At 39.3% G+C, this 23,605-nt stretch overlaps 2 protein-coding genes across 2 annotated transcripts in view; one reads left to right on the top strand and one right to left on the bottom strand.

The window, feature by feature from the left end:
- GSAP (gamma-secretase activating protein) overlaps positions 1-7,178 on the top strand; it is a 41,357-nt gene extending 34,179 nt beyond the window's left edge. Inside the window, exons 25-29 of the mRNA XM_031059037.1 lie at positions 30-124; positions 1,251-1,370; positions 2,809-2,870; positions 4,778-4,882; positions 5,691-7,178. Coding sequence (XP_030914897.1) covers positions 30-124; positions 1,251-1,370; positions 2,809-2,870; positions 4,778-4,882; positions 5,691-5,723 — 415 coding nt within the window. The 3' untranslated portion in view covers positions 5,724-7,178. The remainder of the gene's footprint in view (positions 1-29; positions 125-1,250; positions 1,371-2,808; positions 2,871-4,777; positions 4,883-5,690) is intronic.
- Positions 7,179-7,267: 89 nt separating this feature from the next.
- The window catches only part of CCDC146 (coiled-coil domain containing 146), a 58,093-nt gene continuing 41,755 nt past the window's right edge, over positions 7,268-23,605 (bottom strand). The window contains exons 9-19 of the mRNA XM_031059022.1: positions 22,783-22,878; positions 21,587-21,757; positions 20,844-20,932; positions 20,563-20,727; positions 18,011-18,229; positions 17,173-17,401; positions 11,767-11,895; positions 10,136-10,273; positions 8,532-8,777; positions 7,540-7,630; positions 7,268-7,501 (exon numbers count right to left, since the gene is read on the bottom strand). Of these exons, the coding sequence (XP_030914882.1) occupies positions 7,431-7,501; positions 7,540-7,630; positions 8,532-8,777; positions 10,136-10,273; positions 11,767-11,895; positions 17,173-17,401; positions 18,011-18,229; positions 20,563-20,727; positions 20,844-20,932; positions 21,587-21,757; positions 22,783-22,878 (1,644 nt within the window). The 3' untranslated portion in view covers positions 7,268-7,430. The remainder of the gene's footprint in view (positions 7,502-7,539; positions 7,631-8,531; positions 8,778-10,135; positions 10,274-11,766; positions 11,896-17,172; positions 17,402-18,010; positions 18,230-20,562; positions 20,728-20,843; positions 20,933-21,586; positions 21,758-22,782; positions 22,879-23,605) is intronic.

Here is a 23,605-nt window from a genome sequence, read left to right as displayed (position 1 = left end):
ATTAATGTGTTGCTACTTTGTTATCTCAGTGATGAGAGAGGAAGTGCAGCAGAGTTTGCGGTGTTCCACATCATGAGTCGGATTCTGGAAGCAGCAAATGGCATGTGCATGCCTTTACCTCCTGGTAAGTTCTGTGTTTTGCTGTTTTCATCTTGAGTGAGGAGAGCAGTGCTATAAATTCCTCCCAGCACAGCCCTGGTTGCAGCACACATATCAAGTTAGCTTTGGCAGTACTGACAGCTATTCAAGTCAGTCAGAGAGGGGAAGGCTCTTGATAAACCTGTACAAGTGAAATGAAGCAAAACTAAATTGTTACTAGAAACAGAGTAAACTAAACAGAGGTTTCCAATGGAATGTGTGGGTGCAGTCTTATCTTAGAACTAAGATTTAGATTCCATTCACATATATATATATGTATATATATATTTAGACAACTGGACTTCAGTGTCAAGAGGCACAAGGGAAAATCCTATCCTGTAGCAGATAGAGTATTTTTTCTCATGCTCTTGCCCTGCTAATAATTTTTTTTTCCTGAAGGGATTACTACCAGCCTTGATGGAAGAGCTGGTCTTGATAGTAGATTTTCATTTCCTAGAGCTCCTCATAATTCTTTACAGCATTTTCAAAGCACTTGCTTATTTTCATTGGGGAAAGACATCTTGACATCTTAATATCTTAATGCTTTCCAATTCTGTTTGAATCTTTCTGGGTTTCATTTCCTGATCTGTCTTCAGTCATTGCAACTGCTTTTGGTATGAGTTTGTCCCTCAGTCTGTGTGGGCACAAATGCTGCCACACAGTAGTGTTACATGATAACAAGACCATCATCAGGCTGATGTCAAAGGAAAGCTGAAGTGTTAATGCTGCCCCTGGGAGTGTCTTCGTGGCACCAACATCCTGAGGATGGTGAGGCCTCAGATTTTGATTAATTAGGAGGAGAGAGGGAGATAAAAGACAAATTAATAGAGCAATTCAGATACAAGGCAACAGCTTGGAGACATTTAGAGACAGTGTATGACTTTATGACTGTTTTCAATCCCCTTAGCTTTCTTCTTTCTGACAAGACTGTACTTGAGAGAACTTAAAGGACATCTAAATAAGACGATCTGACTTGATAAATTGATTTCCTCACCAAGTATAAACAATCAGAAGTCAAGAGAAGTGATGGTTTTAGCTAGAGTAATTCCAGCCTTGAATAGAGAATTAGAAAGTACTACATATTGTACCAAACAAGTTTGTCTCTTTCATAGGTTTTCACACTCTGCACCTGGGTCTTGGTGTTCGATGCCTCCCTCTGCACACCCTCCTGCACTATATTGACAATGGTATCTTGCAATTGACAGAAACGTGTGTCAGGAAATTGTTGAAAGGTACAGTGAACATGGTGTTTCATTTGTTACCAGCCAGCAAACTGGCAGTGTTGTCCTTTGAGCCACTTCCCTTGGACACAGGTTTTATTGCCCAGGACACTCAGCTCTCCTTAGAGTGTTGTTTCAGTGAGGGCTGTAGCTGAGGGTGTTGCCTACCTGAGAGGAGAAAGTTGGGGCTCAGGCTATGTGATTGGCCTTACCACAGCACACAAAGAAATATCTGTGTGGAGAGAATCTGAGTTTGTAGTTTTTACACTTCAGACTTAGAAAAACAAATACTAAATATCATCATAGGATTTGTTGGGGAATTTCTGTGATTCTGTGAAAGTGCACACCTGCGTGTGAGGAAGTTGGTCTGCTATCCAGCCCTCAGCTCTTGCCTTATGTTTGGAAAGAGAAGAACAGGCCTGCCAAGATGACCTCATGGCTGGGGAAGCTTATGGAGCAGAACATCTTGAGTGCCATCCCATGGTGTGTGCAGGACTACCAGGGGGTCAGACCCAGCCAGCATGGTTTTGTGAAAGGCAGGTCCTGCCTGACCAGCCTCAGCTCCTTGTGTGACTGGGTGACCCACACAGAGGGTGAGGGAAAGGCTCTGGGTGTTGTCTGCCTGGACTTTAGCAAAGCCTTTGACACCACTTCCCACAGCATTCTCCTGGAGAAATCAGCTGACCATGGCCTGGATGGGAGCACTGTTCACTGGGATAAAACTGGCTGGACAGCTGGGCCCAGAGAGTGGAGGAGAATGGAGTTACATCCAGCTGGTGGCTGGTCCCCAATGGGGTTCCAGAACTCAGTATTGGGCCCATCCTGTTTAATGTCTTTATCAGTGATCTGGACAAGGGGATCAAGTGCTTCCTCAGCCATTTTGCAGATTACACCAGGTTGGGTAGGAGGACTCTGCAGACAAATATGGACAGGCTGGATTGATGGGCTGAGGTCAATTGTGTGAGGTTCAACAAGGCCAAGTGTTGGGTCCTGCTCTTTGGTCACAACAACCCCAGACAGCATCACAGGCTGGGGCAGAGTGGCTGCAAAGCTGCCCAGGGGGTGCTGCTCAGTGGTGGCTGAACAAGAGCCAGCTGTGCCCAGTGATGTGCTATTTCTCCAGTGTACAAGAAAAGGGACAGCAAAATATGCTGTATCTGCATCAATCTGTGCTTGATCTTGATAAATTAAATATTATAAACTTGGAGAGTTGCACTTAGTCAAAGTGCATTTGAATTACAGTATAAATTGTTACATAAAACAGTGAAGTTACAGACAAATATACAGAAATATATTTGTACACATGATAAACATGTAAATAATAGTCTTTAAACTGAAATTTTCATTTCACTAAGGAGGTGATGTTTATTCAGAATGTCTTCAGTGCAAGTTGAAAGTTTGTTATGTGATTACTGTTTGTTTGATTTGCTTTTTTCCCTGTTGCTTATAGATCTGGATGACACTGAACAGAATGAAAAGCTGAAGTTTAGTATTGTCATGAGGCTTCCAGAGGTAACTAATGGCTTTAGATGAAATTTCTTGGATTTTGGAATTGATAGGAAATTCCTCCTTGTGCATAGGGTCAAACCAATGAGAGACTTGGCTGTGATTCAACTAGAGCCTGATTCATATATAACCAGAACAGCCACAGTTTCTCCATCTGCTGCTCCTGGACTGTAGGTTACCCTGATAACTTAAATTACAGATTTGTCCATAGTGTTTTACAGAGTCTCTAGTATCCTACAGAATTTAACAAGACTGACACTGTTCTGCTGAGTACTCATTTGCATAAGGCAATGAGGGTTATTTAAAGGGGGTTTATGGGAGTTTTGTGTGTGCGTTTTAGCATCCATGGAGTCTTTCTCTGTTTGGTTCTATACACTTGAAAAAATATGTTCAAAAGCTGGTACAGTAAAAGCTGTGAAGTTGTGTTGTACCACAGCTTTGTGGTAGGGATGGATTACAAGATCTCCCCTCAGTTAAACCTCACAGTCTCACCCACTGATGAGGTGACTTGTGTAGCCACAAGAGCTGGTTACTGGTCCTCCATAAATCGTTCCAGCAGGATGGGAGATGCATTTCTCCTTCTCCCCTTGTGCTCTATTGGCACAGCACAGGACTGCAGGGGAAGCACAAGAAGTCAAGAGGCAGAGGAGCACCAGGGATCCCCCTTGGGGAATGCCTCACTGCAGAACAGGCTTTTTTCCACATGAGTTGCCCATTGTTTGCTCTTTATGTGCTGTCACTTATAGTTCAAATGGCCAGAAGTGCTGCTTGGGTTTTCCTCCAACAAAGGCTTCTTTATTTGGCAGCAGTTTTGAGAAGGGGTAGAGGAGGAGAACTCCACAGGATGTTCTTTGTCCTCTGTCTCTTGTTTTGGGCCAGGGCTGGTGAGCTGGGGTCAGCATGGGGCCCCTGAGTTGCCAGCCCTGGGCCTGGTGCGTGGGGAACTCCATTCCAACCACGCTCTGACATGAAGGGCTGAGCTGGGAGAGAGTTAGGGAACAACTACTGCTAGCTCTGCACAGTAGACTCAGTGCTTCATTGTATCTATTTACAGCTTTGGGAAAAAATGCTGGGAATAGCCTGTTTGCCAGAAAGGTCATTTTGCGGTGACTAAGACTATTTTGAGCAGGTTACATGCAGTGGATGACTTCAGTTTAATCAGAAGCAAGGATTTAAGCACCACTAAACTGTACAGCATTTACTAAAATGAACAGCTGTCTGCATTGCAGTACAGCTGAAGGGGAGGGGCAAGGGAAGATCTACACAGGGAAAACAGCAGAAGGTGGAGCTAATTTAACAGTGTGTTCCTATTCTTTTGCTTATTGGTTGGGATTGGAAGCTTTGGGAAACCTGGTTTTGAATCGCTTTTGGCTCTGGGAATGTGAATCAATGTTATCAGTTTCCACATGATGACCTGAATAATGGGATCCAAACTTACATTCCCAGTATCTTTCCTTGCCAGTGTTCTGCTTGTCTAAGGTTCCTTAAGACTGAGCCTGAGAAGCCCTGTCCTAAAAGATCTTTGAGGAATGGGGCATCTACTTTATCCTTTGGCAGAAGAATAGATTGAAATCAATCACAGTAAAGGATAAAGGTTCAATTAGTACTTAAGTACACATGTCAAGTGGGTCAGTGGCACTGAGACAGACCAGCTGAGGTGAGCACTGAGTGAGGAGGTTTTGATTTCCCACATTTTGAGAGCACATTGTGATCTCTTAGTTACTGACTATGAAAGGCAGGTTCCATGGCTAAACATGATGACCTCTTAGCCTCTGTCATTGGGGTCTGAAAGCAAAGCATATCTACATTACAGCCTGGGTTTTGTGTCAGCTTTTCCTCCCTTCTCCTCTTTCAAAGTTTCCACTGTCCCATTCCATGTTCTCAGGTTTTGGGGTTTGTTTTTTGCTCACTAGGCTCTTGGTCAAAAGGTCCGCCAGTACTGGAATCATCCAATAAATGCAAATTTAATAGCACGGAAATATGTGAAACTTTTGCTTGAGAAGCTGGGAAACAGGCAGGTAAGAGTACAGAGGCTGTTTTAAAATCCTATGCTTGGACACTGTTGAGATTTCTGAGCTTTCTGTGGACTGTAACACACTAAAGAAACATTGAAACCTTGGTGTGACTGTGGGACTTTGTGAAGTAACACAGAATGTTCTCCCTTACAGTGCAGCAGGCCTGTCCCTGAGACACTCTCCTTCCCTGTGGAGTTTTTGCCACTGAACTACCTGACTAATATGCTGGCAGAGATAGAGAATCAAGGTAGTGTTAATTCTGTACTTTGGAAGACCAGTGATTGTTACCCTTTGAATGCTCACTCAGATGTATCCTGCCTATATTCCCATTATTGAGTTATTACAACTTCAGTGATGTCTGAACACATAGGTTTGGTCATCTGCTGATGGAAAGTGTCAGGGGCCAAGAGCCTCCATGTATGGGTATCATCCTGTTTGGGGAGGAAAAAGAGTTAAACCATGTAGCAGCAGTATGTGAGCACGTGCCCTGAGCCAGTTCATGGACTAGACCAACAGAGCCACTCTGCTTCAAGCTGGGTTTGGGTCTCCAGTTGGAAGTCCAGCCTCCAGAGAGGCTTCCCTCTGTGTGGGTTATAATTTACTTACATCCCACTAATAAGATAGTTTATGCCATGGATGAGCATCCAAAGGGCACCACTGAAAGCTCTAAGTATTTGGGGTGCGTGAAAACACATTTCTATTAACCCTTATCTTTTGGTATTGTAGATGAAGATGTTTAATAGACAGCAGGACTAGAAGTGTACAGGAGCATGTACAATTTTGTAAATACTTCCTCACCATGTTTTTCTAGGTGTGCATCCATATGAAAAACAAGACCATGTAAATGCAAGATTTGTAGAGGAAACAGCACTCAAGCACACTATGACACTTCTGGGCCTCAAATACTCCTGAAATAACATGCTGTTGAAGAAGACTGTCAATGAGTGGTGCCTCTGTAAAAGTATTTATTTAAATGCAATGTTGTTTCCCAAATAACCTGCAGTTTTGGGTAGTCACCAGTACTGACATGAGCTACTAAAACAGTGTTTGGTCCAACAAACTGACTTCTAGATAAATCCTAGAGAAATGCATTTGACATAACCCTAGGTTTGAAATATATCTGTGGGTTCATTTTGAAGTGGTCAAGGAAGTGGAACAACAGTGTCAAAACATGCTGTGAAAATTGGTGTAAATGTCACTTCTTTTAACAAGACAATGCTGGAAAAGGCAGTCCAGTTGCAGGGTTACAAGAACTAGTAACTGTTTACTTGGATTAATAAAAGGATTTCTTGGTGTGATTGTGTAAAGCAGGTAAGAATAACAGATGACTTTTTATGTCAGGCATGAGTAAAGAGACAGTCATTCCTTGTGGTGGTATCAATTTCTTATGGTACTTCTGCTTCTGGAGCTGCATTCTCTTTTCAGTTTTGTAATTAGCACAAAATATAATCTCCTTAAAGTGCATGTGACAGATTTTGTTGAGGGTTTGTTTGTTTGTTTGAGGGGTTTTTTTATTGTTTTTTAAAGATATGTATAACATATTGTAAGTGAACAGGATAAGAAAAAAGCTTTAGAAATTGATCTTAACATTGGCTTGCAGAGAGTTTTACATAATCCTTTCTTACAACTTTTAGTGTTACAGTTCAAACTTCAAATTTCAGAAAGAAATTAAGCAGGCTGTTTTGCCTTTGTTTTCAACTTCTGTTTGTATGTAACTGAGCCAATATTGTTTGCTCTTTTGTTTTAAGTTCTGAACTGTGACATTAATTTCAAATAAGAATAGCAATGTGCTACACAGAGAAAACTGCCAAGTTGTGCCATGCAGGATTTCTGCAGCCTTTATTGGATTAAAAAAAAAAAACTACAAAATTCCACACTAGTAAACTAGAGAAACTCATTAATATTTTATATATTTGGGAGGTTTTCAAAACAACCTCTGATATTCTCTCTGAGTGATCTCCATTGATGCTCCCTGTTCCTTACCAGTGAAATAAAAAGATCCAGTTCCTAGGAGTGACTTGGCAAGTTCATGGTCACTCCCTTGTCATTGCCACCAGTGAAGCTTTAGCTTTCTTAGTGACTGCATAGTGAGAAGGAATATTTTTCTTACTATAATCAGAATTTCTCTGGCAAGTGTGAACTCCAGTCTCAGACTGCAGAAAGCCATGTTGGTGTATGGCTATAATGATGACCACTTTGTATTATATTAATAACAGAAGAAGATTTCCTAGCCTTTTCTTTTTAATGAATGTATTTTAACATACCTTCTGATGCAATAAAACTTCACCTGGAAAAAAAATATAAGTATAGCATGATGATCACTCACTTTTCTTGACACTTGGAAATAATACTGCTTTGCATTTGGGATACCAGGAGAAAGGATTTTGGATCACTGACCAGTTAGCTGTGCTTTTGGCATGAACAAATACTTCATTTTCAGCATGGAATTTGGCTGAACACCAACAGCTCTTTGTTCAGTGCAGTGTAAGTGCTGCTGACTCTTGTGATCCAGCAGCTGGTAATGGTCTCTCCTGCTTCAGGTGCTGTCTGTTCAGATTTCAGATGGCTCAGCAGGAGGCTTTTTTAAATGTCTTGACCAGGGCTCACTTGATCTGAAGGGAGTCCATCCTCCTCATCCTCCTCCTCCTCCTCCTCCTTCTCCTCCTCCTCCTCCTCCTCCTCCTCCTCCTCCTCCTCAGGGGTAGTAGGGTGGTGGCTGGGTAGTGCACCTTCTTTCTCCTCTGCAGGCTCCTGTCAGAGAAACACAGCTTGGTCACACAGGGGTTGTGTGCTTTAAAATCCAGTGCTGCCCCGAGCCAGTGCACAGAATCTGTGACAAAGGTAACACCCTTAGTCTAATCCCTGGCAAGCCAGGAAAGCTGGAGGGCTATTAAAAGGAAAGCATGAGGTTTGACCGTGTAGATATGAGTTTGTCCTTTTAAATAGTAGACAGTTTGATCCTGCCATGCTTTTGTTGTTTGTCAAGAAAACAGATTAGATTAACTTTTAAAAGATGTAGTAACTATGCACTGAACATCTGTGGAGTAATTCTGTTCCTGAATACAGTTACTAGAGTGGGCCTTTAGCCACAGCACTGAAAGGAAACTTGAGCCACAGCATGAGGAGAAGTTCCATGACAGAAGTTTCTCATTCTAAACTATTGTTATGTAGGAGCTCTCTGCTCTGGGATCACTGACCATCTCAAGGACAGAGGCAGTGTCCAGCAGGGTAAGGTTTCAAGTGCTGTCTGCCATGCTGCCCTGCCTACCCTCAGTGTCTTGCTCAGCAATCTGATTTCTTGCTGCTTCTGACCTGATGCTCATTGTAACTTGTATGCAGGAGACATTAAACTTACTTCTGAACCCCACACTCCACCTTTTGCAGCTTTACCTTGAAATCCAGTGAAAAGCAGTATTCCACTGATGGCTGCCCTGCCCTTCAGCCACAGCATGGTCACAAAAACTACTTTAATAACCAAAGGTGAGGTTTTTGGTATATGATTTCCTTAAGAGTCAATGACCAGCTCCAAGTGGTGTTGCCAGACTAGAGTTACAACTCCACAAACCCACTGTAGTGGGTTGTCAGTTGTCTCTTTCTGTACCATCATCTGCACTGGCTCCTGGAGCTCTTGCAATGTATGACAAAAACTTACTTCAGCTCTGGCTTCAGCTTCTGCTTTTTGTATCTTCTCACTGTCTAGGATCTCCCATCTGACCTTTTCTGCTTTAGGAGGGGAAAAGTCTTGACTTATCAGCAATGAAGCAGTCATCACAGATTGTTCCTTGTCTCTGATTTCCTGCTGGAGTTTAAGGGCAAGTGCTTGCTTCATGGATAACTCTGCAAAAAGAGCCCTTATCTCCTGGGTTTTTCGATTTATCTCCCTCTGCAGTTCGTTGCTCTGGAATGCAAAACGGGTGCATTGCAGTTAGGGCTTCCTTTTAGGCACTCACTGGGCATGACACTTGGGTCAGCATTAGGCACTGAAAATAAGTCCACCTTGACAAGGTTTTAAATAGTAGTTAAATTCTTGAAAATTACTTAATTTTTGTGAACACTTAGAACAAAATAAAATGGCTGCTCAAGGAGTCACATTTACTCCAGCACAAGAAAAGAAAAGCACATTTGTCTTTGCTTCTTGGCCTTTTCAGCTGGACAGCAAAACTCCCCCAGCCCTCAAAGGCCTGGGATCCCAATTCTTTTTGAGTTTATACACAATTAGCTTCATAATAAAGCTGGAATAAGCCCAATTCCTATGAGATAATTGAGTGACAATGCTGAGGCAGGGGCTGTGGTTGTGACATTATCCTTGGAAAGGGGACGAACAGAAAAGGAATGTGACAGAAATCCTTGAGTCTCACTGCAGATGATTAAAAAAAAACAAAACAAAAAGCTTTAATACTCTTTAAGTGACTAATTGGAGCTGGGACAGCCAGAGCACTTGCAAATGCAACTTTTGGCACACTGCCATTCTTACAGTAGTTTATTAGCCCATGGCCATCATTTCACAAACACAGTTAACAACCATGATATTTCTGTGTGTGTTTAAAATAAATTATAAAAAACTGTTTTAAGCTTTCCTGTGTGCCAAACCTAACATCTAAGAAAAATTTCTACCCTGGTCTTGTTTTACATTAATTACTTAGGTTTTTTTTTTGATCTTTCCCTCAGTTCTGCTCGATTTGCAGCTTTTTCATTAGGAATATGTGGGCTAGGAGCATTTTTGGTCTTTCCAAACAATATTACTTGCAGTTAAAAGCAAATTGCTAAAATTATATTTTAAAAACTGTATTGGAAATAATGTTTCCTGTGTGATTCTCCCTACCCAAACAATAAAAGAACTTGAAGCCAGATACCAAGTTCATCTTTTTGTATGCTGGAGTAGAATTTACCTGGCCTTCATTTATTTCTTTTTTCCCCTTAGTTCTTCTTAGCCTTTGACCTGTTTGTTGTGGAAAGGCTGTTAAGTACATTGCCAAAGGAGGATCCTGCAAAGTTTCTACTTCAGAAAGAACTAATTCTATATTTTAGTGAAAGGTATCATTTATGGTGCAACTTCATTTTTAAAAGAGAGGACATTTGCTTAATAGTTTCAGTTTATCTGTATTACTGCTGCTATTCCTGTCTGTAATTTCTGAAGACTAACGTATGACTTGCCTCTCAACATTTCCAGCCACTTTTGTAATTGAATCACCTCTTGCCCAGATACTGTTTCATTTTGTCCAGGCTGGCAGGCAGAGCGTGCAGTGCCCTTCTTACCCTCCTAGCGAACAGCAGCATGTCCTGCTTGCCGCTCTCCACCACCGTGCGCATTCTGTCCGTCAGGTCAGAAATGTTCTCACAGAGGAAATCTATCTTCAGCAGCCTCTGCTCCTTCTGCAGCAGCTCTGCCTCTATCTGCAGCAAGGAGGAGAACACAGTGGAAGGAAAGGACAGGGGAAAGTGCAGCATGAAGTGCTCTGTGATTGCCTCGAGCTGCTGAAATAATACCAGTGAACAGTCATAAATGAATACCTTCACTATCAGATTTCTCAAAATTTACACCTTCTCTGCCAAGGATCAGGCCCAGATTGCTTCAGTTGGTTGCTGTCAGTCGTACAATTCTTCCATATCAGGCCAGGCCCTTTTGGGGGCAGGGGTTACACCATTGTTACTGCCTTGCTGTGCTTTTCTTGAAAGCAATAGGGCTTTTTTCTAGTCATAATTTTTTTTTAATCTTCTGGTTCCTTGAGTCACATCATAATGGAAGGTTTCAGCTCTTGCTTTAAATACTTTTCCCCTCCTCATGCTAAAAAAAGTATGGGCTCCATAAACAAATTATAACTACAATGACTTTAAACCCCATGGAGATTGAAGTAGACATTTAAACTTATCACAACTCCGAGAAAACCTTCTTAATGTGTAGGCTGGTGGTAGCAGGCTCTGTTGTGGCCTTCTCAGCTATGCAGAGCTCCCTCCTGTCAAGGAATATGGGATACTAAAAGCAAAGAGCTCAGGTAATACAAGCAGCTGTGTTCAGGGTCTGTCTTTACAAACTGGATTTCAAAAGAAGGACTCTGGGGTGTGCTCAGAGCTTGCTGCTACTGCCCTCACACCTTCAGAGCCCTTTGTGAATCTCCTCCAAACACTGAACACAGTGGGAAGAGTTCTGTGTTTCTATAACTGGGACAGACAAAACTGTATAAGAAAATGCTGTTTCTTTACCTTCCTCCCCCCACACAAAGGGCTCTGAAAGTGCCTTTCCATTGGACCTAAATGCTTCCCTCTGGAGTCTCCTGGGGCAGTCACCAGCAGTGCTGCAGTCAGGTGTAGCTGCTGGGCTGGCCTGGCTGCTGCTTCTACCAAGCTCTCTTTGGTAGCTCCTTTTTCAGCAGGGAAGCAAAGCAGTAGGGCCCAGCCCTGCCAAGGGGCAGTGTTTGCTTCTGGGTCACACATGCAGGCTTTGTGACGAGGCTGGCAGCTCTGCCTCCTGCTCACAGCCCATGGATAGTGGTGAACAGCTCATGGCCACTTAGCAAAGACTGATAACCCTGTTTGTTAGCAGTTTATTATTCTGCATTTATCTCCCTCTGCTCCCTTTTCTGTGCCTTCCCCTAGTGAGGTGGGTCTGCACTGAGGTGCCAATGATGTGAAGGGAGTCAGCAGAGGATGCTGCAGAGCCAGGGGAACCTCACAGAGCTTCCCCTCCCCAGCCTCTCCTGGAAGAATTCAAATGTCCCATGTTCAGTTGACCTGGAAAGCAGATGCTAGGCTGGAGTTCACAATGGCCAATCATAATTATTTTGATTCCTCTTACAGAAAGTTTATTTTAAAAATAAAATACACTATTTACAATGTCTAAAAGAGGTCAAGCACAGCAGGATAGCTTATGACATGAGAAGTGACATTACCTTGTCAATCCTTTTTAGCAGCTCAGGTGGAGATGGGTCCTTCCCTCCCATTTCTTGCTTTCTGTTCTCATTTGTGGCATCACCATAGTTTTCCTCCAGCTTTTTAATCTTGTCCCTACACTGGGAATACTAGCAAACAAAGAGCCTCAACAGTTATTTATTCCCACCAAACTCATTCCCAGACCTTGGTCTTTAGACTTCAAAAGAGAAGGATTGCTTATACTGGGAAGGAGGGTGGGTAACATAAAATTATGAGCCATTTAAAATTTTTTCTTTTAAAAGAGAACTACAGTGTGACAGTTGCAGGACAGAGGAAACCCTGCTGTTTAACAGAAATTGAGTTCTACCTGTTTCTTGGTGCTCAGGCTACTTTTTGGTTTTTATCCTCAGGAATACAATAGAAAGCCCTGCTTCCCTGCTGACCAGTACTGAGGGTCTCATCCCTACAGACATCCATGTTTTCTACACTAACATTCCCAGGCATGTGTCCTGAAGTGATCCAGTAGTGACACTGAGCAATGAGGTACCCTTGGGACTCACAGAGGCAGGTGTTCCCTGACCTTTGCCATGTGAGACCTTCCCATGGAATAATGCTTCCCAGAATATGCTACAGGGACATCCAGGCTCAGCCTAAATACTGAGTGACTGGGGCTGTTTTTTCATGTTTGGACTTGCAAGACTGACAGTGGTGGGGCTGTGTGCTCTGATGTGCACCTGGCTGGCTGTCAGTGAGCTGTTAGTACTGACACAGCTACCCAAGTGTAAATGGCAACCATCCACTGCAGGTGATGACTGACTAAGGAAATAAATGGTCTCAGGCTCTCAGAGTTATGAACAGTCTCCAAAATATTAAGTAAATGTTTAGATGTTGCCAGGATGAGGTTTGTCACTGGAAGTTAACAAGTCATATTTAACTAGAAAAGAGAAAAGTGACAGATATTCTCAGGTGGCAGTGGAACATTACTAAAACACTTAAATACTTATTTTCCTAGTAAACAAAGCACCACACAACTCACTCCTGTACACTTTGTCTAAAAGCAGCTAAAGTAAAAACCTTAGATGAGTGTAATGAACAATTTCCTCAGCAAACCATGATTCTGAACATAGCTAGGTACTGAAAGTTACATTTTGCTAACAAATAGCTAAAGCCCAAAAATACATAGAATGGAAGAATGTAAAAGCAGGGCCAGCACAAACAGCAGGATGCAGCTATGCTTCCAGTGACCTTTTCTATCTGGGGCCAAATTTCTTAACCACTAACTCGGGGGAAAATGCCTTGTTGGAGGCAGTGGTATCTTAATGAGATTAGGGGCAGCTCACCAAAGAAATTTTTGCAGGACTGAATAGTTAATTTAGAGAAGGACTATTGCAGCAAAACTACAGTCCAAAAGCCATTAAAAGTTTCATGTTAAGTGTAAATACTAGCCTTACTTTTAATTTAAATATGAATTGGAAGTGATCAGATGCAAGCCAATCCAAAAGCATCAAAGTGCATTTAGAGATAACCATGCTATTCTGTGTCTGCTTAAGTAACATGACTACAGGCATCTTTCTTTATTTTTTTACTAATTTGTAGTGTTTTTCTTGGAAAAGACTATCTGAGTCATAGGAGATTCTAAGTCTTAAAATTTTAAAAAATTCTTTCTCTCTTTCTTAGAGTGGGTTTGATACAGAGGACAGGAAAAGACTATAAGAGAGGTTTTTCTGCATTGGACTGTAATCAGTCAGAAGGAATTGCTGAAGGAGGGAACACATCCAGATAAAGCAACTGGTCTGAAAAAGTGGACATCAGGTTTTTATTTTGAAATCTCAGAGAAGGTAGGTGAGGTATGTACAGCACTAAAAAAGGGCAAATACAAGACCTATTTTAAAAAATGGAGGGGTGCAGATGGAGCTTTGGAACCATAACTTCTCTTTCTGAAGAATAAATCTGGAACACATAATTAAGTTTTCTCTGTAGGCATCAAGAAGATAAAAATGACAGGGATAACAGCCACCACAGGTGTGTTGAGTCATGCCAGATCAACGTCTACTATGATAATTCCACAGGTCTATGGATGACAAATAGTAGGTGTAATACATTTTGATCTTTATATAGCTTCAACATTTCATATGATGTTCTCATAAACAAGCAACATAAATGGGTTCTTGATTAAAATATACAGTAAATACCTCATCAGTAGAATGAGGTTAAGCTCAGAGAAACTGCAAGTATATTTTGGAAAAGATTCAAATGCAAAATTACCTTTCTTTGAAAAAAAGGTCTGAATCAAAAAGATAATAGTAAATTAAAAAATGTAAGTAGTTGCATGTAGGCAGGAAAAATTGCCTGTACAAGCACAGAATCAAATCCACTGGTTGGATGCCCTTTCTTTAAAAAAGGGTCTGGTTGTTACACACATTAACATGAAGATGAATCACCATGTCAAGTGTCAGGAAAGGGGCCACCATAGCTGGATGCATAAGCAGGAAGGTAACCTGCAAGATGCCTGAATGAATCCTTTCACTATCAGCTACAGGTACCAAGCACTGCCCTTCAAGACAAATAAAGACTATATTGTCAAAAATAAAAGAAATGCAGAAGAATGATCTAAGAAAAATCTCTAAGAGCTGATTGAAAGAAACGAGGTTGAGTAGCCTAGCAAAAGGATGGGAGAGGAACATGATTAACATCCTTCCAGTAACATGAAGTGTTACAGAAAGGAAAAGAATTGTCCATTTGTAATGTCCCTGGAGGACAGAATATAAACCAATATTCTTACACCACAGCAAGAAAGATCCAGGCTAAAGCTCAAGAAAATTTTTCCACTGTTAAGGAAAGACTGGGATAGCTTGCTTGGGGAAACCTGTTTCTCAGTGGTGGCTTGAAACCACAGCTTAGCCCTCTCAGGCAATCCAATGCTGCTGTGGGAGCAGATTGCCTAGATAAATTCTTTATCTCTCTACTAGTCTCATTATTCTACGATATGGTGATATAGTCTGAAGATTTTCATGTATTAAAACCTGGACAAATGCTGTTGCCAAATGCCTCAAATAAACTGATAATGCTTGTATATTGCCTGAGCTCCAAGGCATGAAAGTCCCATCTACAGCACCATGACAGCTCAGCAGGTCTACGTGTTGGACTAATTAATGATTAATGCTAAGTCTTTCTCATTGATGCATGAAGGTAGATTAGTTTTTATGGGTCACTTCAGTCAGCAGGAACAGTCCCTTGATGTGAAGTCCCAATTAAAAGTTACATAGTTGTATGCCCAGAGAAAACCACCTTACAGTCTCACCAGGTAATTTTTGTGTAAAGAAGTGCCTGTAAATATTTCTATTTTTAAATCTTTACCTTGATGTTAACAAGCCTATCTAGTCCATGTTACTTGCACTTGCTTAGAAGAGGTCTGGTCTTGCTTCAGATGATGGTATTTTTTTAGCTTAACTATTCACTAATGTTTTGTGGAAATAGGAAGCTTCTGATGAAAAGCATACAAGTGGAACATGCATCACTTTGATGATTAAGCAGCTCATGTGGAATGTAGGAGACCCAGGTGAAGTGTTTGTTCTTGCTGAATTGGCACAGAGCCCTGATCTGGGCTTTTCCCCTTCCAAATGGGCACTACAGCTGCTGAGATTATGAGTCAGTTTTTGCAGTCTGTAAATATTTCTGATTTAAATTTTTTTCTTTGATAATAATGAAAATACCTAGTCCATGTTACTAGCACTTGCTTCAAAGAGGTCTGGTATTGCTGAAGACAGAAGGAGGCAGGAAGGGTAGGAAAAGGGGAGGACAGAAGAGGCACAGGTACAGCATTCAGCCTGCCCAACCCGGACAGTCTGTGACCGTGGTAACCGAACAGCAGCTGAGTCAGATTTCAACATGGGGTCAAATCTGAAATCAGTACAAGAACCAGCAGTGTGAATTTGGCAATCAACACCAAAATTCACATTTGGGCTCGTGGATTTTGTTTACATCATGGAGATAAAGCCAAACAATTTGAAACTGCTTCTCATTGGACTTAATTCCTATTGGCAGTGGGAGTAAGAGCATTAATGATGAATGGTGGAGCATTGGGAGATGAAAGAGTTAACAGCCAGTCTGAGCCATGTAATATTCAGTAATCACAGTATCTAGGTAAATTGTAAAGGTTGATAACTGATTATTTGCCATTCTTCACTGGAAAACTCCTCGCTTGGGAACATTTATTAAGACTATTGCATGCATAATATCACACCACTCTGGATTTTCCTACTTTTTAATTTTCTGTCAACATTGCAAAAAGATTTAAAGCACCTCCAACATTAGCCTCCCTTTAACAGTGATTTTAGGTTTCACATGAACTATCATCATAAAGGAGAAAGTTGCAGGAATGCAGAACAGAAAAAGCAAAGTTTCATGATTGATTCTGTCAGATCACAAAAATAATCTGTATTTTGCTACTACTGTATTTGACTCAGTGACTCTCAGTCTCATTTTAAATCTTACCTGAAAACTTTGAGGTCTTTTTAGTTTTTTTCATTTAGTCTTCTTTTTTTTTTTTTTTAATGCTGCCTCAGTTCATCATTTAAATCTGATGGCCCTGCAAAGGTCTTTGGGGCATGGTTTGCATGAGATATTAAAACATGTACTATGTTTTGTTCTTGTAGCAGAGCATACAATTTCTTCGAAAGGCCAGAAATAAGAGAATAGTGCAAGCACTATTAAACAGTGAGCCACAGCTGCCACTGATGTGAGTTTGAAAGGCAACGGAACAGCCCAATTTATGATTTTGTGCAGGCATTAACAGAGTATGTATGGGAAAAATTACCATCTGGAGATAAGGTCAAAAGTAAATGAGCCATTTCAGAAAGCCAGGAAAGAATGTCCCAAGCACTGCAGTTTGTTAGCTGTTTAATGCTATTTTGTAACTAGGACTAAAACTTACACTGTTTTTGTGCAAAAGAAAATACATGTGGATTATATCATTGTAGGCAGCAGAGTTTCCAGAGTAGGCCCAGGGTCAAGTGTGAATTGAGTTATTATTTTAGAAATTTGATGTCTAAGTGTATCTCCCACCCCTCCACCTACTCCATCAATACAGTTTTAACAAATTTTATCTACAGTCTCATTTTTCCCCCATGACTCCTATTCTCCAGCTTAGTCATACTGACATTTCAGGCTGTGGGGTAGGCTAGCTGGAATTCCATACCCAGGAAACATTTGGCATGTGTGAAACAAAGACCATGAGCCTGTTACACATAAGCGTAAAAACTCACATATGTAAAGTTAAAAACGTGTATCAGTGCTTTGCTAGACAGGTGCATTACTAAACTTGCTGTTTTAATTAACCTTGTACATCCAGATATTTTTTTCCTATGAAATCACCTTAAATTTTAAAATACAGAACAATAGTAAAGAAGGTTTCCTTTAACACCAACCTGTATCCGAAGTTTCACCAGTTGTGCATCCAGGGCATTCTTCACTGAGAGCTCTTTAAAACACAATTTAACCTCTCTTTTTTTCTCAACTAACTTCAGCTTCAGCAAACTGATCTTTTCATCCATAACCTGCATCTTAGTTTCTCCATTCCTACACAACACCTCTTGCCTGTTTATTTTTTCATACAAAATGCCCAGTTCTTCTTCTCGTTCTTTGAGCAAAAGACCACTGAAATAAAACCAAAATTTAAAGATAATTTTTTAGAAAAATGAGTCATATTCCATTCAAGAACATTAAAAAGTTATCTTAAAAGATAGTAATAATCTGTGACAATGTATGAAGCTTTCTCAGTTATCATTTTAATCTAATGACAGCATTTTAAATAAGTGACATAATAATTGCAATGTGAAAATCAGAAATCAAACCCTTGGAAAGGTGACTCTTGTCTCTCACATAATTTTTAAGGTCTTCTGGCCTTCTACAGCATTTAAAACTGGTTTAAGATTAGAGAGATATAGATAATCTGCATTTTGAAGATGCCATAACTGTGCACAATGCACAAACAGAGCAGGTGGCCACAAGCCTCAAGGCATTCAGTAGCCAAGATAACATATTTTTTGAATAAAAGTTCTGAAGCATGACCATGATCACCAGTGGAGAAACATCTACATAATGCAAAGCAGCACTAGCAGTGCAGGGAGGGGGACTGCTCAGCAAAACATTGCAGTGCCACAGACCTTTAGCAATCCTAATGAGGAGTGCTCATAAGCTAAAAAGTATTGTTGCTTCATGAATGTCAAAATTAAGCACTACCTTAGATCAAATTTACAAATGTACCTCTCATCTCGTTGCTCAATAACCCTTTCATAATTTTTGCGTAGCTGTGAAATTTCCTTTTCCATGTGTGTGGCTGCAGCAGTAAGTCTGTCAACATGCAAATATTTTTCCTTTTCTTTATTCTCTAGCATCTCTTGTTCAACTTTGACATAATCTTTTTGGATGAAATCTTTCATTCTCTCATTCTTTTTAATCTTCAGATAGTTCTCCTGCAATTTTCTTTAATGTAACAGAAATGTGGGAATATTTTTAGTTCTTTCAATTTGAAACCAATTTCAGCAATTAAAAGCAGAGCTTAAATGTATTTCTGAAGCCCACAAGGGCTCCTCTATGTCTCTGATTCACAGAAGCTTTACACGAGGAAGAAAGACAATCTGAGAGCACGTTTTTTTGCAAGTTCTTTCCAGCTTAAAAAGAACTGGATTCTGGCAAAAGAAAAATGCTATGCAGGGAGCATTGCACTACAGCTTTTTTATTCTGTACTAGGTAGCCCAAGTAGCCATAAAAAATAAAGTTTAAGAGCATATACATAAACTGTGATGAAAAGTCTTATTGTGTCGAAATCCTGCCATTCTATTTAAAAAACAATATTTAAATTATTTTGTGGTTGCAACTCAAAGTCCTTCAAAGCTATTGTTTATAAAACAGTGTGTCACAACATTAACACAAGAAAGAAAATTATTGGATTGCCCATGATTATTTCATCTGCCCATTTGACAGATGAAAAAAGAAACCAAAACATAGTGGGAGGTTAGTGACCAGATCACATAAAAATAAAGAACAGATATTATTTCCAGCATCCTTTTTGATCACTGGATGATGGCCCCTCATTTAAAAGACAGATTCTTGTCACTAAATGGAGTATTTACTACCTCACAGCACAGAATTTAGAGTTATTGCATTTGATCTGTGGTACCACTTCTGGATCAAGACACGATTTTATCTACACTATGAAGATATTCATGTCAACATGCAAAAGAGGTAGTGAAAGGAGAAGCAAAGTCTCCTGTTAAAACACAGACCTGCAGATGAAATATCCTTCCCTCATGGGCTCCATCATTAAATTGCTGATGTGCTGTATACAGAGCAGGGAGCTGCTTTCTTTCATTTCCCCCACATGTATAACACTTTGAGTACCACAGGGTATTAGTGAATTCAATTAAATATGTGTAAGTCAAGTTTTAGACTGAAAGTATAACAGAATTGTGGAAATGCAATGTGTTTTAAATATTTTCTGAAAATTTCTTGCCTTACTTGGACTGATACTCTGTCCTCCAAATTGCATAGGTTGCAGTGAAGTCAGTGGTACTGATACTAAAGTCTATTACTGGGATTTAAAATATTTTTCATAGGCAAGAGAGTTACTGAAAATTCAATACCTCTGACCAGTTTTAAATCTAGTTTTGCAGAGCCCCAAATATCTGTTGGATCTGTACTGAGTAGGGACATAAATTATAATATTTATATACTTCTGATATCTGTACAAAATTTATGTCTTATTAGCCTCTTTTCCCCCTTCTTTCATCAACTGGGAAGGCCTCAAAATTCTTACCAAAAAATGTCAGCTTGTACATCTTGACAAAATTGCTTCAATCACTGAAGTTCTACCTCTTTTTTAGCTATCTCTAGCATGACTTTGAAACCAAACTACTAGGAGATTCACAAAAAATATCTAGTGTGTTCTTTTTCTGATTTAACAATTTTTTGGCACCAAATAATGAAGTTTTTGGAAAATCATGTTATTTTTAACTACTCAATTTTGGTTTTCCTGTTTTGCTTACACAGTTGGCTATTCACTTTCTCCCTGCTTGCCCAAGGACAGAATTCCAAGACATTGTAATTCTGTCTATATTGCAGAATTTCATCACTAGGATGACAAAAATATGGCAAAAAGATATCCTCTCTAAATAATGGTCTAGGAAAAAAGAGAGTCACAAGTATCAGCTATTCTGCCTCATTATCTTTGCTGTGAATGTAACCTTTCATTATAAGTTTTTTCGAAATTGAAACCACACTTTATCTGAAATAAATGTTATGTAATAAACTTCAGTGTGAGTTTGAACCAAAATCCCCAATTTGATCTAATTTTATAATTAGACAGCCATATTCCTAGCTAGTGACTCATTTAATAGTCCCATGCACCACTTCATTAGGGAATCATCTGTGTCAGACCTCTTTTTCTCTAAGGACAGCAGATCTGAGTGCAATGGTGATGCTCACACTGAACGAAACAGCACGATAATGCAAAAGCTGAGATCCAAGAACTCTGATATAAAGGATGAGAAATGAGAGAGTAGCCAGACAAACTTCAAAACAACTTTCTGACAAGCATTGATGCCCAAGCTAGTTGTGGAGTGTTAGTGGGATAAGAAATTGGAACAGATTATGGAGGAGTGTTTCTAAATGCCTTTGTTTTAATCAGATTTAAAAAGTCAGGATAATACCTATCAAGGATGAAATGGACATAATTGAAGATGGAATAGATTCCCTCCTAAGATTTTTTCCAGTCTTAAATTTCTATAATTGTGAACTACAGTGTACTTTAAACTCACCTTTCTCTGGTCATAACAGCATGTCTTAAATTTTCTATATTATTTTCTAGCAATTTTACCCGGTTTTCACCTTCTTTTGCTTTCCACTGAGCAATACGCATCAAATCTATAGATTTGTCCTTTTCAATTTGCATAAGATCACACATCTTAGTAACTCCTTGGAGTCTGAAGAAATGAGATATGTGAAAGAAATAATTATTAGCATTTTATGTCTGCATTACTTGGATAAAATTTGCTTTAGAAGACTTTTTTGAAATAATGTATTGTTATTATTTTCTTACTCTTTTTCGTTTTCTTTTTTCATCTTTTTGCAGATGATTAGTTCACTATCCATTCTTTTTAGTTCTTTAACAAGACTTTGGAGTTGAATCTGAAATTTAAATAAAATTTAGTAAGCACTTTAGATATACTAAAGAAATGTCTTCAGTGAAATTACCCAGAACAACTCTTAGATGAGAAAAAGACAGTGAGAGGACATTATTGTAAGAACTTTTTCTTATTATAATGGAAGGTTTTTATTACAACAACATAAAAAAGCACAGTTTTTCCATTTATATTAAGCTTACAATTACTATTAGTAATGTAGATAATTTGATGCTGCATCTTAAATGCTTGATTCACTCTATCTGGAGTTCCACTCTTTCTACTGATCAGCCTGTCAAGTCCATCATTATATAATTATATAGCATATGAAACACTGAAATTGTATCTTTACAAATAAAATTTCTTTCTTACTCAATTCTGACTTTTAAGCAGTTACTGATGTTTGGGCAGAATTGCATTCTGTTAAGTTTCTGGATCTTTTGATTCCAGTTGTGTTCAGTCCTCAATAGCCTGCACCATCAATCTTAAATGGAGAGGCCTTTTCTCACCTCCCACTGGTATTGAGAGGTTTTTTTAAGAGTTTTTTAATGAGAGTATTGAGAGTTTCCAGTGTTCTGGTGGAACTCCCCTCACTACTAATTTAACTTCTCCCTATATCAGCTGGTATTTTGAACAATCTTCCAAATATATCATTTTTTACCTTGGCTTTCTGAATATCCCTGCATTTCAGTTGCTTCTCATCAGCTCGGAGCAAAGTCAGACGTGTAAGTGTGGATAACTCATTTCTGCATTTTTCCTGCTCTTTGAAAAGCAAGCGTTCTGCAGCAATGCATTCTTCTAACACGTGGGCATCTCTTTCTGATATCATTTCCTAGAGAAGATTAAATTTAAATCCCAATGCAACAATGTATCAGTGTTGGCAAACCCAAAGCTGGAAATACTTTGGGTTTATCTGCAATGTAAACAAATATACAGACTACATAGATTTAAAACCATAATTAATTATTGCTTTAAAACACCATGCACAATCCCTATAATAACATTTCAGAATATATTATCACCTACGAGCATTTCTGTTCCTCAGTGTGACATCTCTCAGCTATTGTCCATTGGACAGAATGGATATTTATAGCTGTATAATCTTTAGGGAAGTTCAGTGCCATGTTTCAGGAGGAGGTGATGGAAGCTCCCCAGGCTCCACTGACTGCATGCCTGTCTGTGGCACACAAGGTACATATCCCAAAACACGCCAGGTAGGTACTGGAAGGCACATGCATCCAAATACAAGCAGATCCCCACTTGATAATGTTAATGAATTCAAACAAAGCACAGAAAGAAAATGGATATAAGAGAGAGAAGACAAGGAGGTTTGACCTTGGAGGTAGCAAGGAAGTATGTCTGAAATAGATTGCTTCTTATAAGGTCGTTTATGTAGTGGCAAGTACTGGTGCTCTTGTAACACAGGATCTGCATTGCCACACTCAGTATGGCTGTGCTGCATACAGGCAGGCATCCACAAATGACAGAACTGTGAAGATTAAAAATCTTAATGTACAAATGCTGCATTTTTATTGTTGCAACAAGACACGGTTTCATATCCAAAGGAAATGTACAACAATATATTTCTAACTGCAGTGTCATCAACAACATTTAGAAAGACTTAAAATAGAAAGAAGATTTGCTTTCTGCCTTCTATTATATGGTCAGTAACACAAAAAATGTTTTTAAAAATGAAAGACAAGTGGTCTTTAAAACTGAAGAAATACTATTGCATTTTCTCACCAGAAAGCTGCAGCTAGAAACTCCATTATATTTTTTCTTCAAACAGCCCCTTTATTCTCATGATAGAAAACCAACTGTCAAAATGAAAAAATATGAGAAAGCAGAATTCAGCACCTGTTCAGCTAAATCTCTCTTGATCGTTTCAATCTCCTCCTGCAGTTCTTGTCGTCTTTCTAATAATGCTGCATTGTTCTTTGCGTTAATTTCTGCCTACAAAATGAACCAAGCACATAGTGATGCAAAGAAAAAATGATGAAAATTTAAACTGCTGATACTGTGTTAGAAGTAGCTACACAAATTAAGAAATTAAATTTCTCTCTTATAATTGCTAGTACAAGAATACTTAATTGAGTAGAGTTCCTCAGCAACTTACTGAAGTTTCTCAAATTTTTCTTTCAAGAACTATGAACACTAAACTTCATGGAAATTTAGAAGGTTTATGGTTTTCAGCTACTAAATTGTCATTAAAAATAAATAAACACAGAGACAATATATAAAAATATAATCTAAATTACCAGAGGATTTTCAGAGTGAAATTCTGAGCTTACTAAAGGGAACAAAGAGTTCACATCTACATAAAATGGATATCACATTTTTTTTCTTTTTATCACTACAGTAGGATTTTCATTAGACCCTAGAAAGTCAAATCTAATAACACAAACATTGATGTATTATTTTTTCATGTACATTATGGTAAAATTCTATTCTAATCTATTCAATCAGTTTTTAACACCATTCTAATGCATTCAATCAGATTTTAACACTAAGTATGTGAAGGAATGCATTAAAAACACTACCTTTGATTAAAATATATCTGATCAATCTCACTACAACTACTTACATGATATAACTTGTAAGACAAAAAGCTGTACTAGCCTCACTGTAATTAACTTCACTTAAAAAATTCTTTATGGTTATAAGAAAGCAAGAAAAAAAT

Source organism: Geospiza fortis, unplaced genomic scaffold (assembly GCF_000277835.1).
Source record: "Geospiza fortis unplaced genomic scaffold, GeoFor_1.0 scaffold424, whole genome shotgun sequence".
Classification (NCBI taxonomy): Eukaryota; Metazoa; Chordata; class Aves; order Passeriformes; family Thraupidae; genus Geospiza; species Geospiza fortis.
Note: the sequence above shows the minus strand (reverse complement) of the source record. Positions and strands in the feature narration are given on the sequence as shown.